The sequence below is a fragment of the Geotrypetes seraphini genome, chromosome 1 (genome assembly GCF_902459505.1).
Source record: "Geotrypetes seraphini chromosome 1, aGeoSer1.1, whole genome shotgun sequence".
Taxonomy (NCBI): Eukaryota; Metazoa; Chordata; class Amphibia; order Gymnophiona; family Dermophiidae; genus Geotrypetes; species Geotrypetes seraphini.
The window spans coordinates 255,488,838-255,511,531 of record NC_047084.1 but is presented as its reverse complement, the minus strand read 5'-3'; the positions used below and the strand labels follow the sequence as shown (position 1 = coordinate 255,511,531).

At 41.1% G+C, this 22,694-nt stretch overlaps 1 protein-coding gene across 10 annotated transcripts in view; it reads left to right on the top strand.

The window, feature by feature from the left end:
- Nucleotides 1-22,694, top strand: part of PPP2R2C (protein phosphatase 2 regulatory subunit Bgamma) — a 427,959-nt gene that overhangs the window by 192,615 nt on the left and 212,650 nt on the right. For 3 of the 10 annotated variants that reach the window (XM_033949791.1, XM_033949773.1, XM_033949783.1), the window contains one exon: nucleotides 12,348-12,559. The exons of the other annotated variants lie outside the window; for them this stretch is intronic. In XM_033949791.1, coding sequence (XP_033805682.1) covers nucleotides 12,547-12,559 — 13 coding nt within the window. In that variant the 5' untranslated portion in view covers nucleotides 12,348-12,546. The remainder of the gene's footprint in view (nucleotides 1-12,347; nucleotides 12,560-22,694) is intronic. 10 annotated transcript variants of the gene reach the window in all.

Here is a 22,694-nt window from a genome sequence, read left to right as displayed (position 1 = left end):
TTTAAAGTTACTGTAAATGGATTATTTTAGGAAGAGGTCACATTTTTACAGAGCATGTCATATATTGCACTGTAATCTTCAAAAGGCAATTCCTTTGCAGAAATTTACCTACTAGCACTACTTTATTCAAGAGTTTAAAAAATTTTGGGAACCAGGTTTGTGAAATGCCTAAAACTTGGTACCTGCCATCAGGCCAGGCCCAAAAGGAGCTGCTGACATCACTATCACCTCCAGACAGAGAAGGCAGAAGTAAGAGAAGGGAGAAGAAAGGAAATGAGAAAGAAAATCAACAGAGGAGGGGCAAAAACAGAATCAAATGAAGATAACTCAAAGACAAAAGGACAAAAAGTAATTAAGGCAAAGATTGTATTCCTTGTTTAATTTTTTTTGTTTGTTTTTCAAAGTATTTTCCAGAAGTCATCAAGCAAAGATATCAACTTCTGACTTGATTTCATTTCTCCAGGTTTAGTAGTTCCTTTTTCTAATAATGTACAGGTCAAAAAATCCAGACTGCTTGTGGATTGAACTGGTCCAGATTTTTGGATTTTCTGGATTCTCAGGCAGTACTTTTAAAATTCAAATTTAAGGAAGAATAAAGATGAACAGGCAAATTTTCTCTCTCTTTCCCCCATCCCCATCTAGCATTCCTCTCTCCAATATTGCAGTTTTATTTTTTTTTTTCATAATCTTTATTCATTTTTACATCTTACAAGTGTATCAATAACAATATTGCAGCTTTAGAAAATGCCTGAGCCTAAAGGAGGAGATTCAGATCCCCAATGCCCCCCTCATGGCTATGCCGTCTCTCCCTCCCCTGCCTATGGCTTGCTCTCACTCCCCCCCCCCCCCAAATTCCTTTTCAGAAGCAAGCAAGTTTTCTTTCCTTTAGCACCAGCCTTACTCACAGGCTGCTTCTGAAAAGGTACATGGGGGTGGGTGGGAAGAGGGAGTAGGAGAGAGAGTACTGTGGGCAGAGCCGAAAGGGGAAGGAGATATTCCAGACCATGCATGGTGGGTAAGGGAGAAAATGTGCACCAATTGTAGTCCAGATTCTCTGGCAGTCCAGATGTCGAAATTTTCAAGAGTCTGAATTCTCAATTGGTCCAGATTTTTGGACTAGTATGTAATTACCATTCATGAAATTAATTGTTGCTGATAACCTCAGCAACTTACTACACCTTTGTTTTTTTCACATAAAGCAAATACAATTGATCCCTGAGTTAAAAAGATATCTTCCATATTCTGTCCTTTTGAACATCTTTTAAAAATTGGACTAATAAACTTTGTTCTAATGTTGTAAAGTCTAGGATGAGGGCTGGGAACAATGCCCATAGATATCAGTTTGAATAATGGCTAGAGCAGTAGTTCCTAAACTGTGGGTCACCACCCTAGATGGGATCACATCATCAGTGGACCAGGTCAGGGTAATAAAGCTGTTCTCCTTCCATCTGGATCTCCATTATATCCTAAGCAGCATAGTGGAGCATGGGACCTGTGAGTCTCCAAAAATACACAAACACATAGGGCTTTGTGCTGTCTGTGCTACTGTCTTCATGCTTTGGTTAGGGGTGTGGGGAATCTGATTTTGTTTTCATAATCATCTTGGGGGCCACACATTTTAAAATATTAGAGTGGGATTATATTGAATGTTAGAACTTGGCAGACAAGACAAACTAGTGTGAATCAGTGCTGCAAAAAAGGTTCACAAGGCCTTAATAAGGTAAAGAAATAATGGCACTGGATTTAAGTACTTTAGAATTAATAATGAGATAAAGGGATGCTGTTTAACTTTCACGTGAATGCGATCCTTGTCCATAGTGCTAAAAAATAAAATTAACTGCAGTACCAACATGGTCTCACAAACACAATGCATAATAATTGAGCATTCTTCAGATATCAGAATCATAGACTTGAAAATAGTAAGGAGAGCAGAGATTTGCTTTTCCTGGTAAAGTAATACTTAAATATGTGTTGTTACAGTGCAATAGAATGAAGCAAATAGTACAACCTGGAGAGTTATGCAATTGCTTACAAATGGGGCAAAATTTACTAAAAGGTGCTAATGCTATGATTCTTGCTAATATGCATTATTTTTTTTGCAATGGGACTGTCTACTAATTCTGTTCATTAAATTTCATTCAACACACTTATAACCAACATATTGTTACACTCCTATGCGGCTATAAACATTAAAACATTAATAATACAAAAACAGATTTTTTAAAAATGTTAAGTATTAAAATGTCATACAGTATTAAATGCTTGTCCAAATACATAAGATTTTATTTTCTTGTGAAATGTAGAAACATTTTTCCCCAAAATAGGTCATTTAGGTGCCCTTCTACAAAAAAAAAAAAAAGCATTAAGTTTTGTTGTAACACACTAACAAAAAATTTTAAAACCCAGTAAGCCTAAATGCTGTATCAAGAAGGAATGTGTCTACGATTTTTTATTGCAGGTTGTGCATTTCAATTCTGTCAGCACTCTGAGATGTTTACCATCTGGTCCGAGCAATTTCCTACTGTTCAATTTGTCAAATTGACCCATTACTTCTTCCAATGTTACAGAGATTTTGAGGGGTTTTTTGGTTCATCAGAATTAAATACAATTTCTGGCATCGGTAACTCCCCCACATCATTTTCAGTGAAGTCCGAAGCAAAGAATTCATTTAAAATCTCCACTATGACCTTGTCTTCTCTGAGAGCCCATTTTACCTCTCGGTCATCTAGTGGTCCAACTGATTCTCTTCCCAACTTCTTGCTTTTAATATACCTAAAAAAGATTTTACTGTGTGTTTATGCTTCCAGCGCAATCTTCTTTTCAATCTTTGTGTTCCTCATTATCGCCTTGTATTTGACTTGCCTTTCCTTGTGCTGTTTACAATTATTTTCAGTCGGATTCTTCTTCCACTTTCTGAAGGACTCTTTTAGCTCTAATAGTTTCCTTTACCTTATTCGTTAACCACACTGGCTGCCGTTTGGTCTTCCTTCCTCCTTTTTAAATACATGGAATATATCTAGTCTGGACTTCCGGGATGGTATTTTTGAATAACATCAAAGCCTGATGTAAATTTTTGACCTTTAAAGCTGCTTCTCTAAGTTTCATTTTTACCATTCTCCTCATGTTATTAAAGTCTTCTTTTTTTAAGTTAAATATCAGGGATTATATCAAATCTGATCATGTTATGATCACCGTTATCAAGTGGCTCCAGCACCATTACCTCCTGCATGAATTTATGCGCTCCTCTTGTTGGTTCTTAAACCATCTGCTCCATAAAGCAGTCCTTGTAATGCATTTGGGGATTAATAATAGGAAGGAACCGTATATGCTGGGAGGAGAGAAGCTGATATGCACGGACGGGGAGAGGGACCTTGGGGTTATAGTGTCCGAAGATCTAAAGGCAAAAAAACAGTGTGACAAGGCAGCGGCTGCTGCCAGAAGGATGCTGGGCTGTATAAAGAGAGACATAGTCAGTAGAAGGAAGAAGGTGTTGACGCCCCTGTACAGGTCATTGGTGAGGCCCCACTTGGAGTATTGTGTTCAGTTTTGGAGACCGAATCTGGCGAAAGACGTAAGAAGATTTGAGGCGGTCCAGAGGAGGGCGACGAAAATGATAGGAGGCTTGCGCCAGAAGACGTATGAGGAGAGACTGGAAGCCCTGAATATGTATATCCTAGAGGAAAGGAGAGACAGGGGAGATATGATTCAGACGTTCAAATACTTGAAGGGTATTAACATAGAACAAAATCTTTTCCAGAGAAAGGAAAATGGTAAAACCAGAGGACATAATTTGAGGTTGAGGGGTGGTAGATTCAGGGGCAATGTTAGGAAATTCTACTTTATGGAGAGGGTAGTGGATGCCTGGAATGCGCTCCCGAGAGAGGTGGTGGAGAGTAAAACTGTGACTGAGTTCAAAGAAGCGTGGAATGAACACAGAAGATTTAGAATCAGAAAATATTATTAAATATTGAACTAGGCCAGTTACTGGGCAGACTTGCACGGTCTGTGTCTGTGTATGGCCGTTTGGTGGAGGATGGGCAGGGGAGGGCTTCAATGGCTGGGAGGGTGTAGATGGGCTGGAGTAAGTCTTAACAGAGATTTCGGCAGTTGGAACCCAAGCACAGTACCGGGTAAAGCTTTGGATTCTTGCCCAGAAATAGCTAAGAAGAAAAAAATAAAAAATAAAAATTTAAATTGAATCAGGTTGGGCAGACTGGATGGACCATTCGGGTCTTTATCTGCCGTCATCTACTATGTTACTATGTTAGCATAGTCTGCCAGCCATATGTTTCCAGGTGGGTATTCAAGGTAATCAGACCGCCAAATGGTACAAATTAATATATGAATATCTTTCAAAAAAAACCCAAAACAAGCTTAAGAGATATTTGGAGCATAGAAACACAGCAGATTATTTCTGGTGCTCAATGGCCACTGATTTGGACTCGGAGGATCAGCTGTACAGCTTCAGCATCTATGTGACAAACTTTGTTTTTTCTGTTATATAGAATATTTTGGACTCCAGTTCGATTGCAAAAATTGGATAACACCAAATCTAATAGATGCTGGCTTTTGTCATCTTGAAGTAGGGACACTGGATCATCTTATATTTTATTGTCCGTTGATACTTAATTTCTGGAAATCAATTTGGGGTAAAATTAATTTTTTGTAGATGTCTCTATTCCATTATCATATGATGTGATTTTATTTGGGACATCGTTAAAACCCAAAAGTCCAATTGACAAAAATAAAGATAGACTTCTTCTTATAATGATTGGGGTAGCCATACAACTAATCACCAGAAATTGGAAAAATTGGGATAGATTGAGTTTTTCTTTTTGGTGGAAAACACTTTGTTTATATTACCATTATGAAAGAATATTAGCGGAACAATCTGGAAATAGTATGAATTTTAAAGATATTTGAAATCCATTGGAGTCATTTGTTAAATAGAATGATTTGTAAGTCATCTACTAGAATTATTTTTGTTTCCACACACATCCAGGTAGGGGGGGAGGGGATGGGTAAATTGTTTCAGTAATTTGCAAATATGTAAGTGCTGTTTTTTGTATCTTTGAATGCATAATTGTTGCACTTTTTGTATGCTTATAAAATCAATAAAGAATTTTTTTTTAAAAAGTCTTTATCATATCTCCTCTCTCCCGCCTTTCCTCCAAAGTATACAGATTGAGATCTTTAAGTCTGTCCCCATACGCCTTATCACGAAGACCACACACCATTTTAGTAGCCTTCCTCCAGGCCGACTCCATTCTTTTTATATCTTTTTGAAGGTGCGGCCTCCAGAATTGTACACAATATTCTAAATGAGGTCTCACCAGAGTCTTATATATATAACATAACATCGTGCTTATAAACCACGTAACCAGAAGTTCAACACGGTTTACAAAAAATTAATAATAAAATAATATAAAAGACATCTAGAACTATTTGCCAAATACTTTGAGAAAAGATAGGTTTTTCCTACTGGCCATACCTCAACCTATGCAACCTAGCATCCTTCTAGCTTTCACTGTCACCTTTTCAACCTATTTGGCCACCTTAAGATCATCACATATAATCACACCCAAGTCCCGCTCTTCCACCATGTTCTTCTTTGAATAGCTTCCTTCCGCGGACAAGCTAAGGAAGAGTCCTGTTAATTCCAAAGCTGTGCAAGAAACCAGTTAAACTGGTGCAATAAAGAGGTTGTAAAACACGTTTTCATTCCTGACCCTTATTACCTCGAGAAAAGCCAAAAGAACCGCAAGAACTCCTGGCTGTGCCCTCAGGAAAGATTTGCAAACAGAAAGTAAAACAATAGAGCCTGTGGAGGAGAAGTGGGAAGGGGCTGCAGAGAGGTGGAGGGGAGCCCGGGCTGGATTTGGAATTGGAATGTAGGACTGAGCTACCCAAAACTCGCCTGTGCTGGGCTAGAGCTTGGGCTACACCAGCAGCCACTTCCCTCGCACACAGTCACAGTGAATTTATTTAGTTATTCAATTTTCTATACCGTTTTCAGGGGAGCTAAGATTGGTTTTCATTAATTTATTCAGATACCCAAGCTTTTTTTCCTGTCTGTCCTGGCAGACTCACAATCTATCTAATGTATCTGGGGCAATAGGGGGATTAAGTTACTTGCCCAGAATCACAAGGAGCAGTGTGGGTTTGAACCCACAACCTCAAGGTACTGAGGTCATAGCTTTAACTACTGCACCCTGAAGTGGGGGTGCTGCTCAGCCTCGCTCTCAAAAACCACCTGTTGTCACAACCCACAGAGGAATTAAGGTCCCAGTCCTGGCTCAACACCCAATTCTGATTCTGCTCCCAGCTCCCTTCCTGCAGTGGCTCGTTGGCGTTCGGTCTCAGGCCCACCCAGTCTTTCCCACCATAGTAATATTCTGCACAGCCACAGTCTGTCTCAGGCCCACCCATTTTCTTCTGCCGTGGTAGTAATCAGCCTGAGACAGACATTGTGGCTAAGCAGAATATTACCGTGGCGGGAGTTACTTGGGTGGGCCTGAGCTGAGATTGGGCATGCCAGGCCTGCACGTAGCTATGCCCCTGCACCTGTCAGTCAACAAATTTCTGAGCCAGTTGGACCATATACCCCAGCTACCAATTCAAAGAATTCCTCCGTCCCTTGTGTTCTTAACTCCATAGAACCCTTTACCATTACAACTGACAGTCTTTTGTTATCCACCAGTTAGGGAAGTCGTATTTATAGTGTACTCTAGTTTTTCCTTTATTCTAGTTTTGAATTAGGATGTCCCTTTTCAAACTGGGGTTCAAGAGGTGTCCAGCTTGCAAGAATAAAATATGTAAATTAGATGCTCACGATTTTTGCATAATGTGTATGGGATAGGACCATCAGGTTCAGGATTGCCTGAAATGTGCAAAGATGTCTCCTAGTGCTAGACAAATTTGTGAGCTTAAGCTCAAGGAGTTTCTTCAGGCTGGAAATACTGTTTCAAAATCCAGTAAGTACAAGCTGGTTGTACAGGCAGTCCACATCTCTCAGAGCAAGAAAGCAGATGTAAAAATTAAGCATTTGAATGCTTCTCTCTGCAATGTTCTTCTTTCTACGAGTTCAACTTTGCCAGTTATTGAGAGCTGCGGTTCCTCCCCAATACTTAGGTATAGGGTTGAGGAGGAGGAGTTACACGCATACCCCGGTGACGTTCTGGATGTGGACCAGCCTACAGAACTTACTGTGTTGCTTGGGGCACTTTATGTGTCATCCGTGTGCACCTCCATAGTGGCACAAGGAAGTTTTCAGAAGATGTTTCTGAGCAGAAACGGTTGGGCTTTGCTGGTGTAGAGCACCTCCAGGAGGTGCAGAGTGGATCTTTTCAAATTTTACTTCTCCAGCTCCAGATGTCTTGTCACCAGAGGCAAATGATGTTGCATCTCCTCCTCAGTTGTGTAATGGTTAGTCTCAGCTGCATCCGTTTTTTCTGTAGCACCCCCTACAAAAATAATATCACAACCACTGCTCAAGGCACACTGACTCATGACTCATCAGTAAGGGATACAAGCCACTCTGTCCACCCCCTGAAATTCCATCTTGCACTCCAGGTTGGGAACCCCTGGCAAAGAAGATAATTTCTAAAAGATTGCAGAGCATTTATAGGAAATCTAATTCTTTGTCTTTTTAATTGGTAAATTACAATAATCATTTGTGCTGATACAAGTTATCTGTTTCAGTGCCATTTATTCACTTAAATTTATACAATCTTATAGATAATATATTTCTTTAAATCTTATTTCATAAATTAGTGCTGACATTGCAGTATAACACTCAGAAGGACATTATAAGATGGGTATTGTTATTGTAGAATAATTGCTACACCAGATTATTTTTCTGATCCCTAGATACTTAAAACTGCAGGAGCACCAGGCACATGAATTACGTTGGGTAGTGATTAGAGCAAACAAAATAAATTGACTCGTACTTTTTTTTATTATTATTATTATTCTTTCTAATCCAACTGACGTTGGAAAGAATTATACATAAGGGATCAAAAATGTTTGATGGCAATGTAATAGAATATGATCAAATTTGACATATTAGAAAAAATGTTGAAAAGATATTCGATATTCAAGATGATTTAACTGGCCAGAAATGGCACTGACCAATTAAATTGCTTGTTCTGGGCTTTCTGTTAATTTTCAGCGGTTAGTGTCTAAGTGAAAACTGGCTATTTTGGGGCTCTCCTACAGGCGGTGTCAGCAGTTAGCTGGTCAACTGTCAATATTTAGCACTTAACTGGCCAGAGTAACTGCATAAATGGGACTGCATTAAACACAGTCCTATCTTTATGCAATAAAGGTCTGATTCTTTATAGGATGCCGATCTCAGCGGCTGCATAAGAAGGGGCTGAGAATTGCACACCAGCATCATATACAGAATCACGTTTGTCTTAAAAAAACACAGATACCTTACCCCCAATTCTCTAACTCATGTCACCGGTGTTGGATACAGAATCACACCTATCTGATTGAGGGATTCCTTGCCATCAGCTGATCACAGCAAGGGAATCCCCGATCAGTGATCCAGCAGGTTCATAGGAGCGTGTGGGTTCAAGTATGATTCCTAGGACTTTGGTGGTTTTATCTGTGTTTAGGATCAATCCTGATAATGTTTGTATGATCCCACCCTCCTTTTAAGTTACTTCCTGTTTTTGATGGGCGGGATCAAGACCAGAAGAGCGTATAGCAACTTGGCAAGAGGGAAGGCCTCCGCAACTTTTGGCTTCATTATTGCCAACCGATTTAACATGAACAGGACCGGTGCTGAAGGCAGGGCTGATTGCAATCAGGATGTGCCCCTGATTCCTTACCCCTCCTCTCAGCAGCCAGCAAACAGCAGGCGGGAGGAATCAGCTGCCTGCCTCACACGTTGGGCCTGATCTGACCCACAGCCAGACCCCCAGGTAGGTAGTATTGGAAGAAGCAAAGGGTAAAAGGTGATGGGGAGAGATCTTGGGTAGAGGTGGAGGAAAGAGGGGAGAGGATATGCTGGATTGAGAGGGCAAGAGAGGAGATACTGGTTAGAAGAGTGAAAATGGGAGGGGGGAAGAGAGAGAAGATGCTAGAAGGGGGAGGGAGGGAAGAGTTAGCAAAAACAAAACAAAACACAAAACCTTGGAGAATAGTAAGATGAGGGAGATGGAAAGCTGTAAGAAGAAGCAGACACATATGCAAAAAAATAAATGGAGGAAAATTGAAAGGAAAAAGTAAATGTCAGAGACGGATGTTGGAGAGGAAGTAAAGAAGACAGGAAGGAGAGAAGAGGCAGATAAACTGAAGACCCTGGAAAGAAAATTAAAAGACAAAAGAAAGCAGAAAGACAAAGGAAAGAATATTATTTATGTTAAGTCTTATTTTGGATTGTGTTGTTCCTTCGTTTGTGTTAAGTGTTGATGTAATATTTGTACATTGTGTATTTTAAATATGCCTTAGATGAGGGGTGTCAAAATCCCTCCTTGAGGACCAAGCAAAAAACAAAAGGAATTGACCCCAAAATATCCACAAAGAAGAAAATCCAGAGAAAACCAAAAAAAACTCTGTGGATTGACGATGTTCCTAAATGGACTTTATTTGAAAGTGTCAAAGTTCCAAAGGTACACTGAAATCATCCACATAAAATAATTTCATCCACATAAAAGCCTTAAAGGACCCAACACGGTCACCACATAATAGTTTCCCACGTATTCACCTTTATAGGACCCCCAGGGACCCCTGAAGAAGACTTTTTGTCGAAACACGAACCGTGTTGGGTCCTGTATCCCTAGCGGACTAGGTCCTTTAAGGCTTTTATGTGGATGATTTCAGTGTACCTTTGGAACTTTGACACTTTCAAATAAAATCCATTTAGGAACATCGTCACTCCACAGAGTTTTTTTGGTTTCCTCCTTGAGGGCCGTAATCCATTCAGGTTTTCAGGATTTCCCCAATGAATATGCATGAGATATATTTGCATGCACTGCTTTCATTATATGCTAATAGATCTCATGCATATTCATTGGGGAAATCCTGAAAACCTGACTGGATTGCAGCCCTCGAGGAGGGACTTTGACACCCCTGCCTTAGATTGTAAGCCACCTTGAAGGTTTTCCAGAGGGTGGGATAGAAAATTTTAAATAAACTTGGAAATTTGGAATAAAATAGCCAGACAACAAAGGTAGAAAAAAAATAATTTTAATTTCATAAACAAAAAATGCAGTTTTATAGTAAATTTACACTGCTTTCTTTTTATTTACCAAAATGTAAAATACAGTTTCTCTTTCTCTGGTGTTGAACTTCATATAGTATATGTCTTCTTGAGGTTTAAGTTTGATTTTTGTCTACATTTAAGTTTATGGTTGTAGTTGTGTTTTCCTATGTAGGGGCCTTGTTGTGAATGTTAGCTTTAGTACAGTGGTCTCAGACTCACGGCCTATGGGCCGCATGTGGCCCGCCAGGTACTATTTTGAGGCCCTCGGTATGTTACCATTGTTCTGGAACGTTGCCTGCCTCACTGCTGTAACCTCACGCAAGCGCTTTCCTGCGTCTACGCGAATGTGAGGTGGAGTAGAGAGAACAATCGTGTACAGATGCAGGAAAGCGCTTGCGTGAGTTTACAGCAGTGAGGCGGTCAATGTTCCAGAACTTAAGGTGACCATTGGAGGCAGTGCACTTGTGCGTGTGTACGTAATCTCGTGAACTCTCGTGAAATTCGGCACCTCTCCTGGCAGTGACTGCTTGATGTAAGATGGCGGTTGTGTCCGGTGCCTGGTGCTGGAGAAGGTGAGAGCTGAATGTGGTTGCAGACGCGACCACTGGACACTTAAGGCACAAGTCGGATATTGGTTAAACCCTCTACAAAAAAGCCTAGAGGACTACACCAAAATCTTGTCTCTTGCAGTTGATACTTTAGAACAGGGGTAGGGAACTCCAGTCCTCGAGAGCCGTATTCCAGTCAGGTTTTCAGGATTTCCCCAATAAATATGCAAGAGATCTATTTGCATGTACTGCTTTCAATGCATATTCATTGGGGAAATCCTGAAAACTCAACTGGAATACGGCTCTCGAGGACTGGTTCCCTATCCCTGCTTTAGAATCTAAATCACAATTTTGCATGAGGTAAAACTCGTTATAGTTTATAAATCTTTCCTTAATTGCTTCTGATAATTTCAGCTATACACAGCTGAAAGCAGTGCAACATGCAGAAAGTGAAAAGCTATCTAAACTTCACTTTCTGCATGTTACACTGCTTTCAGCTGTGTATAGCTGAAATTATCAGAAGCAATTAAGGAAAGATTTTTAAACTATAACGAGTTTTACCTCATGCAAAGTTGTCATTTCTTTAATAAGACATTAACTATTTATTTCTGCGGCCCTCCAAGTACCTACAAATCCAAAATGTGGCCCTAAAAAGGTTTGGGTTTGAGACCGCTGCTTTAGGATATATGCATCACAGATATTTTTATTATGTTTGGGGGTCCTTTTACTAAGGCGTGCTAGCCGTTTAAGCAGGCGCTAAATGCTAACATGTGCTAACATGTCCATTATATCCTATGGAAGTGTTAGTATTTAGCGTGTGCTTAAACGGCTACCGTGCCTTAATAAAAGGACTATTTAGTGACAACGAGATAGCTGATGGGGAGGAAGGGTGAGTAGTCTTTATAGATTGGCTCACCATGATAACCCACATTTCATACCTCGGTTTATATTCGAGGCAACCTTTTAATTTTATGTGTCCTTAAATCTTACCTTACAGGTTTTCCATTATATCTTTTCAATATATTTATTTTATCTTCATCTTCATCATCACATGCTATGTGCTTATTTCATATGAATCAGTTAATGTACCATCAGTTTTAAAAGGTACAAGGCAATCTTGTTTTGCATATCTGGGCCTATATTAATGAGATCATCTTCCATTAGAGCTATAAAGGCTGGGTGGGGATGCTAAATCATGTTAAACACAAATGAGGATAGAAACAAATTTTTTCTAGGTTGACTTTTGGGGATGTTGAACCTACCAATAAGATTTGCCTGATGAGACCTATTTTTGTATATTATAATGGTGTTCTATGAATTCCTTGGTTGGTCATATCTCTTATCTGGTTTTTGTTTTGCAAAATATTATAACTTCTTTTCTTATTATGGTTTTTTTTGTACACCGCTTTATTGTGCTTGATAGTATAAGGAATGGTATATCAAGCAATAAAACTAATCTAAATGAGTTTCAGGTGTGTAAAGAATATTGTTGGCCATAAAAAAAAACATAGTGAATCGGAGGGGGGAGGTAGTATCACACACCAAACAAAGTAGGTGAATCAGAGTACTTCATTTCTTTCCCTAAGCAACCAAGCGGCAAAGATGAAGAGAATGGTTGTTGGTGATGCCCTTCTATGCGGTGACAGAGGGACTCATCTGTTGACCAGACCTGCTAACAGGGACATGCTGCTCTCCAGAAGAGGATCCTGAGACATAGTGGAAAGTTTACTGGAACTGATCAGGTCCTCTCAGCACAATTCTTGCTATTCTTTCAAGTAGGCACAAATGATACCACCAGGTATGACCCTCAATATCTTGAGAAGTTATATCATACTGGGAGTTTAAGTGAAAGAGACAGATACACAAACTACCCTTAATCAAAGTAAAGACATTACAAGGATTAATGTGATTGGTATTGGTGATAGGGACTTGGTTTCTTGGATTATATTATTGTATATGAAAAAGGGTAAGTATAAAGCAACTTTGTCCATAGGCTCAACAACCTAAAGAAGAGAGCTTTGAACAAGGTTCATCAGGGGTGGTGGTGAAAGCTTACAATCAACCAGGATAAAGCCATGGAAATAAGGAGGTGTGCAGAGAATCCTTTGCTAACAATTGGATATAGTAAATTGGAGATCATTAAGTCATTTAATAGGAGAACAATGGTAGAGGGACACAGGGAGGGGTGTAGGAACTGTTGCAATTCGTTGTTTGGCAGGGTTCAGGGATATAGACAGGATATTCAAATTTTAAATCATCTGCATAATGCTAGAACCATTATAATGGAAGGTTGGAGTGATAGTAATGTTACTTATGGAACTACTCATGACCAACAAATGATTTGATCAAGAAGCAATTATGGTAGAAGACCTTGAACTTGAAATAGTTACGGTCCCATGTAGTTTCTTTTGAAAATTAGCATACAATACACACACTAAAAAACACCTACATACTTTGCTTGCTGTTTTGTGTGGATGACTGAGGGAATGAAATAGTGCAGGGTTTGGCAAGTGCTAGGTCACCATGGCAACTAAAAATTCTGACCTGGCTCCTAAGATTTGCAGGCCCTCATAATACTGTCTGATTTGCCTCCTCTCTCTCCCGAGTCTAACAACTTTTCTAATCCCTTGAGAATCCAGCAGCTTTCAGACTCCCTCCCCCAGCCCCACAATGCTTCAAAATCTCTTTCCTTGCTGTAGCAGCAATCAATATACATTGTCTTCAGCCAGCTTGGGAACCTTTCCTCTGCACGTCCCAGCCCCTGCATAAACAGGAAATTGATTCAGAAGGGGGTTGACATGCAGAGGAAAGGTTCCTCGGCTGGCTGCAAATAGGGTGTATTTTCACTGTTGCAGCAAGAAAACAGGTTTTGAAATGTCACGGGGCTGGGGGAGTGAGCATGAGAGCTTTTGGACTCATGGGGGGGTTGGACGGTGTCAGAGTTGTTAGACTTGAGGGCGGGTCAAGAAGATGCTAGACTGACAAGAGGAAGGAGGAAAATAAAATCTAGACATACATGGGGAGGGGAGATGAATTACCAGGAGGCAGTTTGAGAGATGCCAAGCTAGCCAGGGAGGTAGAGTTGAATTATCAGAGGCAACTGAGCAGAAAGGGGGAGATGCCAAACTACTGGGTGTGGGGACCCATAGAGGGAGGAGGAGGGGAGATGCTGGACTCAGAGATAGGGATAAATGTTGCACTGGGTATTGGTGGAGGGAGAGGGAATGGGAGAGAAAGATGTTGTCCTGTGGGGGAATGGAAGGAAGATAAGGGAGAGATGCTATACAGTAGAGAGGAGACTATGTGGAAAGAATAGAAAAGATGTTGAACAGGGAGGGTACAGAGAAAGAAGCTGGACATAGAGAGGGATAGGGACAGAGAAAGGATATAGTGAGCATGAGTGAGAATAGAGACAGGGAGAGGGTAGCGACACAGAGGACCAATGCTTAACTTGGGGGAGAGGGGGGTTAGGAACACAGAGGGGACAGGGATACAGAATGGAAATGTTAGGAGACAAGGTCACAGAAGGTAGATGGATAATGGATATGGAGAGAGAAGAAATATCTTATGGATAGAAGACCCTGCAAGACAGAGGAACATAGAAACCAGATATGGGGACCAATAAAATAAAAAAATAAAATAAAATCCAATGACCAGACCACATAGGTAGATCAATAATTTCAGTTCCAATTTAGTGCTTTACCAGTCAAGTTGGTACTGTCACATAGCTGACAGCATACTTTGGGAAGGGATTGATTTACTGAAGTTGTACACAGACAAAATAGGAAAAGAGCTTTAGTAAATCAGTTTCTAAAATTGCTAGTGCTGATCCGGAAGGGAGTTCCCCCCCCTGAAAAAAATCAATGTGGGACAGTATTGGGTGGAGAAGGTAGAGCAAGATAAGTCTTGACTGCGGGTTCCTAGATTTAGTAAAAATGTGTTGAGGCCTGAACTAGTATATGTAGCTACAGTAATATTGAGTGCATGCACTGTTTTCCTTCAAACAGCTTAGCTGTACCTCTAGAGATGTCTCATTCCAATAGGGATTAAAAAAAAAAGTACACCATTTGTAGAACCCCACTTGTAGCTGAAGTTGAGAAGACCAATTTTCAGACAGGACAACCCACAAATGTTTGTTTATCTTTTTAATTAACTAATTACAGTATCATGAACATCATTACAGTTCCATAAACCATAATTTTCTTTATTAGCTGTCAAATTTAAATGAAAACTAGAAGATAAAAAGTACAGGAAAAAGAGAGAAAAGACTAGTATTTACCTATGTTTTACATATTATTTGAGCTTCATATAAGTTAAGTGGATACAAGGATTTCTTCCCTTTAGACTCAGATTCAAGGACATTTTGAGCATCAGATTAATAATTTACAGGGTTTTAATACCTCTGCTATCAAGGATAGTTTAATTATTCATAGATAATTGAAGTATTTAAAAAAAAAAATTGAGGCAATATATTTTTTCTTTTATTTTTTTGGCTGTTTCTAGAAGTACAACTGGGGATATATTTTTATAGAAGTTCTGTACTGTAATTATAAGAGTCATGACTTACCGTACTTAGAAGAGTCATGGGATCATGATTCCAAACTGTTACAAAATCTCATTCTGAGGATCAGAGGAAAATTTAGGATTGGCCCATCACACTTGTACTCCCACATCCCTAATGAACTCACTCATTGGCTGACCTCATTGATGAACAACCTCTTACAAAAGGGCCAGCTGCCCACCCAGATGGGTCACATTTTTCTCACACCCATCACAAAATTTCAAGGAGCTGACCTATCCTCACCCTCCAATTTCAGACCCATAGCTGGAATACCTCTGCTCACCAAACTTCTTGAAACACTGGTTTGTATGAAACTCACAGCTTATCTAGACAAATTCTCCTGCTGACATCCCTCGCAGTATGGTTTCAGGCCCAACATAGCACAGAAATAGAAAGAAAATAATTTCTGCCTGAACAGTGCAAACCATAGACAGCAGATATAAATTCTAAAAACTGGCACATTTCAATCACTAAATTTAAAATAATATCATTTTCCCTACCTTTGTTTGGTGACTTTATTTTTCTAGTCATCTTTTCCCAGGCTCTGGTTGCACTTCCTTCTGTCTATGCTCTTAACTGTGTTTCCAGGGCTTTTTTATCCATTAGCTGTTTTTCTTTCCTTCTTCACTTTCTGCCTTACATCCATCTTTGGCATTGGCTTTTAACATTCAACTTTCTTTTTTCTTCTCAAAATCTGTCTACTTTTTCATGTCTTACCTTTCCTTCCAATCTGTCCATGTGTCCCATCTCCTCCCTCTTTCTTCTCTAGTATTCCTATCTATAAGAAGCATTTCTTCTATCTCTCTTTTCTGCCACACCCATTACTGTACACCATCTCCTCCCTCTCTCTCCCTCTCCTGGGTTTGATATCTCTGTCTTCCCCTCCCCCCCATGGTCTGGCATTTTTCTCCTCTCCTTCCCACAATCTGGCATCTCTCTCCTCTCCCATGGTCTGGTATCTCTCTCTCCTCCTCTTCCCCTTCCCATGGTCCAATATCTCTCTCCGTCCCTTCCCGCAGTCTGGCATCTCTCTCCTCTACTTCCCATGGTCTGACATCTTTCTCCTCTACTTCCCGTGGTCTGGCATATCTCTCTCTCTCTCCTCTTTCCCTTCTATTTCCTGGCCTGGCATTTCTTTCTCCCTTCTTCCTTTCTGCCCCTTGCAGTGCAACATCTCCCCTCCCTCCCCTCAGTATGTATTTCTCCCTGCTCTCATCCCACTCCACCCCCATCCCAGGGCCAGTTTCAGACATGCTGGGGTCCAGGGAAGAAATTAAGGATGGGGCCTCTGATCCCCTCTCCTCTGTGTACCCTCCCTTTGATATCCCCACCTTCCATTACTACCACACACAAAACAACTTTACATTACTTCTTTACACAGAAAACACAGACAGACCTTTACCAGATGATCACAAATAGAAATTGAACTGGGACCCCAAGAAATTAAACTCAGCAAGTATTACAATACTGGAGAAATAAAAACAGGTATGCACTTCTTTCTGTACTGAACACACAGGGATCCAGGCTCAGGTCTACCAAAAATTAGCCATCTCCCTTGCTGTGGTTGGTGGAGATCCCAAATCCTGTGAGTTGAAGACCACCTCATCCAGTCTGGCAGCCAGTAATCTCTAAGCTCTGCAGCTAGTGGCAGTCTCTGAGCTGCCACCAGCTGCAGAGCTTGAAGCGTTTTGGCTGCTGAACTAGAAGAAGAGATCTTCAGCCGGCAAGACTTTGTTTATAAATGTATATCAACACAGCTACAATACTACTTTATCCTAAAGCAAAAAAAAAATAGAATTTTTTTTTCTACCTTTGTTGTCTGGTTTCTGCTTTCCTCATCTTCTCGTCATTCTCTTCCTTCCATCCACTGTCTGCCCTCTCTCTATCTCTTCCATATCGCATCTGCTCTCTTTCTATGCCTCTACCAGAAACTGTCTGCCTCTCCCTTCCATCTGTCTCCCCCCCCCAATTGGTCTGGCACCCATCTTCTTCCCTCTGCTCCCACATGGTCTGGCATCTCTGTCTTCTTCCCTTTCATCTCTCCCTGCCTCCCCCATGTGGTTTTTAGCATCTCTCTTCTCCTTTCCTCCCTTCAGATCTGGTATCTGTCTCCTCCCGCTCCCCCTTGCTCTGGTATCTCTCTCTCCTCTCCCTCTTCCTTTCCCTTCCTTTTCATCAGACTAGCACAAAACCAGTTTCTTTTTAGATCTGTAATTCATCAAGTGACTAGGACTCGAACATGAGTCAATGGCACCTAACTAACTAAGTAGTCCCAGGAACTGCAAGCACAGGCTCACAACTGGGAAAGTCCTTTTAACAAGAATTTCTGAACAGATGTAGTGCGTTTAGGTTTTGAAGTCGATGCAGATGTAGTTAAATTCTGAGACTGTAGCTTTGGGAAAATGTAAAAAAATAAATTATGCTTACCCAAACTGTGCACAAGTGACAAATGTTTCCTATTTTATTTAGGGCTCCTTTTACGAAGGTGTGCTAGCAGTTGTAGCGTGCGCTTAGCACATGCTACATTGCCGCACACGCTACACGCTAATGCCTCCATAGAGCTGGCGTTAGTATTTTCCGTGTAGCGCAGGGTTAGTGCATGCGGCATTGTAGCATGCGCTAAAAATGCTAGCGCACCTTCGTAAAAGGAGCCCTTAGTTATAAAACTGATTAAGGTTCTTAATAAAATAGGACACTGGTCTACTCTACAGACATTATATCTGCTCGATGCATAGTCCAGAATAAAAAAGTCCATTGATGTTACTGAATGTGAGGATTATATACTTTGAAAAATTGCAATCAAGATCAATACATTTCTCAAATTATTTTCTAATATATAAATGCCATTTCATTGTAATATCTTTTTACCCAACTAACTATACACTGACAAGTACTTGTGCTTGAAAACAATCACTGAATCTAGCTTGAAAGCAATGTCACAGAATCTAGCTATAAGTTTGATTTAAAATATTATATCTTGATCATACCCAATAGAGCCTGGAAATTCTTTTAGAACTATAGATCGAGCTTCCACTTTACATCAGAAATCAACCTACTCTTTCTGGTTTTAAGAAATTACTAAAACCCCACCAGTTTATATAATTGTTTGGTTCCACAGCTTGATTTGAGTAGATTTATTAATTTGATGTACAGCTTAACACATACTAACTGTACAGCTTAACACATACTAACTGTACTAACTAGACTAGCTAACTAGATTTTTGTTTTTCTGTGTGTTCTCTTCTTTTTTTCCCCCTGAAGCCTTTCAATGGCCATTTGGTGGAATATCAAATGCCAGTAATTAAATAACCCACCCAAATCATGTCCAAAAGCCAGAATATGTATTATAATTTAAATAATAAAAGACTATGCAGTATTTTATTTCCAAGCAAAATAACCTCTGCACACAGGGATCTCAGTTAATGAAAATTGAAACTAAAAGCCACAGTGTCCTAAGATAAGAGGGGAAGGTCTTAAGATTCTATGTAATGAGGCTTTCTACAAGCTCTGGCGAGTATGGGAAAATCACTCACTAGTCCTGGAATAGAGTGTGAATTTACAAGAAAGATTAGCAAAGGTAAGAACCTAATCTTTTGATATGTCTCCCCTCTCCCTACCTCCACCTTATTGAGATACACAGCACCTGCAATATTAGCATTTGGTATGAATGTGATAAAAAAAATTATGCATGTTTGAACCTGATCTCTGCCATTTTATAGAAGTTTGTCCAGCATTGGTTTTACTTTCCAATTACTGGAGTTGCCCTTGAAGCTCACTCCTGCCCTTAATATCTTTATACCCATGAAGTCATTTAAGTTTTATTTTGATTTGATTTTATCCTCTTCCTATATAGGAATCCTCTGTGTTTATCCCATACATTTTTGAATATTGACCGTTTTTTTTTGTCTTCACCGCCTCTACCAAAAGGATACTCCAGACATCTACCTTCCTATCTGTGAAAAAGTTTTTCTTGATGTTAATCTCAATCTCAATTTATGCCCTCTGATTCTACTGCTTCCACATATCTGAGAAAGATTTGTTTGAATATTAACAACCTGTTAAGTATTTAAATCTTTAGGGTTATATTCAGGTCTTCAAGTCTCTTCACAAATATCTATTGGCATAAACCCCATACCGTTTTTCTGTTAAGTCCCTTCCGGAATCAATACTAAAGGTGTTTCACTTCAAAAAGTGAACCGGGTCTTACAGAAATCCACACATTTTTCTCTCCACTGCTTCTCACATTTGGCTGAGGAATACAGAGCACCCTGCACTTTTAATTTCTGTAAGCAAATTGTTCAGATGTTTTCCTGCTCTGCTTCTTTTCTTATTTTTTCACTAAAATTTGTATTTTTTGGGTGTCTTTAATGCCTTGAGACCCCTTTGGAGGGATTCTTCCTGGGAAAGGACTCAGTTTCTGCGGTGCCAGACTGCTGCTCCACAGGACAAGCTGCCTCGGAGCTAGGGGTCCGTCCCCATGGGAATGTACTTGCCTTCTGACCCTGTCAGAGGTTTAAGCACAGGCTGTTTGCACCCTCAGTAAGAGCCCTTGGGGTATCAGGGTGCAGACTGCATTTTCCTGTCCCTGGTCCAAGGTGGCAGAAGTTTTGGTCAGGGACAGTCCAACTGGCAGCCCAAAGATCCTGAAGAGTGAAAATTTGAGGCAGAAATTCCTTTCCCTTCACTTCAGCTGCACAGACAGAGCTGACAGGCAGGTACTGTGGAGACTATAAATACAGCCCCATTACTTCCTATAGGAGAATTGGGGGGGGGGGGGGTCTGAAAAAGATTTTTTTAACCATTTTCTGGGGATAGGGGTCAGGTCTCTCACTTCCCAAAATTGTTATTTTTGAAGTTTTCCTTAGTCTCCATGAGGTGTTTTCTGGTGGTAGCCATCTTGGATTTTTAGCAATCGTTTTTTTTTTTTTTTTTAACTTTTTTATACCTCACAACCCTTCAATTTATTTAAAATCATTAGAGATGGACTTCTCCACCTCTATGGAGTTGGATTTCTGTATGGATTGTGCTGGTTTACCAACAGAGGAGCATCCATGTACTGTGTGCCATGGAGGGTAAGGTGCGGGAGCTTCAGACCTTGCCTCCTCTGGGTCTTCTAGGGCTGGGGGGTTCTGGGAAATGGGTAGAAAATCTTGCCCAGTGCCAGTTTTTGGCAGTGACGCAACGTGCAGATATATAGAGTCCGGGGACCTCTCGCAGATCTTGTTTTGGACTCGTAGGTTGCAGTGTAGGTCCCAATATGTGGCTTTACCCCGGAACCTGTTACAGACCCAACCAACAATGGGTCTATGCAAGCTTCTCTGCGGAAGTTCCTGTTTAGGTCCCCAGTGCCCCTGTCTTCAAGGACCCAGACTGTCTTAACTGGCGCACTGATGCCATGGTTACTGCATCCACCCTGAATGGCATTGCTATGCCATGAAGGAACGGAAGTTGAGGCTCAGTCCTCCACATCTCAATATATTGTCATGAGTTCTAATACTCTGACGTCCTTTTTTCCATTATATCCAGATCTCACAGCTCTGAGGAGCGGGAGACATCAGAGAGTTCCTTCAATCTGGCTAAGACCATGAATAAGTTTTCAGCAGCTATTTGAGCAGCCTAAGGTAGATTCGGCAGTGGCTCAGATGACCAAGTGCACTGTCCTCCTGAGTGAAGGAGTAATGGTGAAAGATTCTCAGGGCCGCAGGGTGGACATGATCTGGAAGAAGCTTTTAGAAGTTGCTTCTTTGGGGTATTAAGGCGACAGCATCTGCCTCTTTTGTGGCGCATGCTTGTCTCATGAGGTTGCACTGAGATCTTTCAGCAGAAGACAATGCCTGCCCCCAGCTTGTACTGGAGGGGGTGATTATGTGGCGAATGCCTTGTATGACCTTATACGGGTTCTAGGCAAAGTTTCAGCTTGCAGAATGCTCTGGATCCGCCACTGGGTTGTAGATTCCCAGACAAGAAGCCTCAACGTGTTCTGGGAAGCAATTACAGCAATTTTCCTCCCTCACACAGGTTTTGCCAAAATTCTGCAGGCTCGTCTGGCCAGAGATATTCCCAGAGCCACAGATAATGGTATAGCAACCCCAGATGCCAGCGGGCTTTGGATTCTCATACCAGCACCGCCTTTAAGAAGTCACAATGATGCCAGTGCTTCAGCCGCTCTTCTTCACCTTGAAGGCCGGTTGTTGGCATTTCTACAAGAATAGGATCAAATCTCCTCAGACTAATGGGTACAGGACATCATATGAGAGGGACACAAGATAGACTTCATTTGCCTCCCTCCAGGTTTATTTTTGGCTGTCCTGTGGGGCCGGAGAAAGCGCTAAAGGTTAAAGTAATTCTGCAGCATCTCTTGGACATTCAGGTTGGAGAACCAGTTACTGAAAGCGAATCAGGCTTTAGCAGATACTCCTTGTACTTCATCTTGCCAAAGAAAGGCTTAGAAGACTGGAGACCCATCCTGGATCTCAAGTTGGTCAATGCCTTTTTGTGGATCCTGCAGTTTAGCATGGAAATGGTGTATTCAGTTATCAAAGCAGTGGCTCCAGGAGAATTCCTGGCTTTGCTGGATTTCACAGAGGCTTATCTGCATATTCCTATCTTCCTGGGTCACCGGAAGTACCTGCAATTTCATGTTCTTCAGCATTTCCAGTTTATGGCCATGTCCTTAGGGTTGGCGATGGTCCCCCATACCTTCACCAAAGTGATGGCGGTGGTAGTGGCATATCTCCACAGAATAGGAGTCTTAGTTAATCCATATATGGATGATTGGTTGATCAGAGCACCGTCCAGGCTGGAGTGCGAGCAGGCGGTAGAGACTGTGGTGTGTCTCCTGCAATGTTTAGGCTAGATTGTCAATTCAGGAAAAGCCAGCTAACCCCATCTCAGACTTTGGACTACCTGGGATTTTGGTTTGACATGCTCCAAGGACATGTTTTTCTTCCCGAGCCACTCAGAAGCTCCAGAAACAAATAATGGATTTTTTGGCGATCCCGAGTCCAACTGCTTGGCAGTATCTTTAAGTAATGGGGTCCATGGCGGCCTCCCTGGAAGTAGGTTCCTGGGCCAGAGTGCTCATGCAGCCACTACAGCAGTTTCTCCAGTCACAGTGTTCCCCACAGCATTGTCCCCTTCAGATGCTCCCTTCCTGGATGGAGCCAGTGTGGAGCAGTCTCATAGTTGGTGCTCAGAGCTCTCCAAAACACCTTGGAAGGGAAAGCTGTACAGGTGTTATCCGACAATGCCACAGTAGTAGCGTACGTGACAGGGGTGGGCGCAAGAAGTGCTCCCATAAGACAAGAGGATCAGATACTGTTCAGTGGGCAGAAATGTATGTTCTGGCTCTTTCTGCAGCACATGTAGCTGG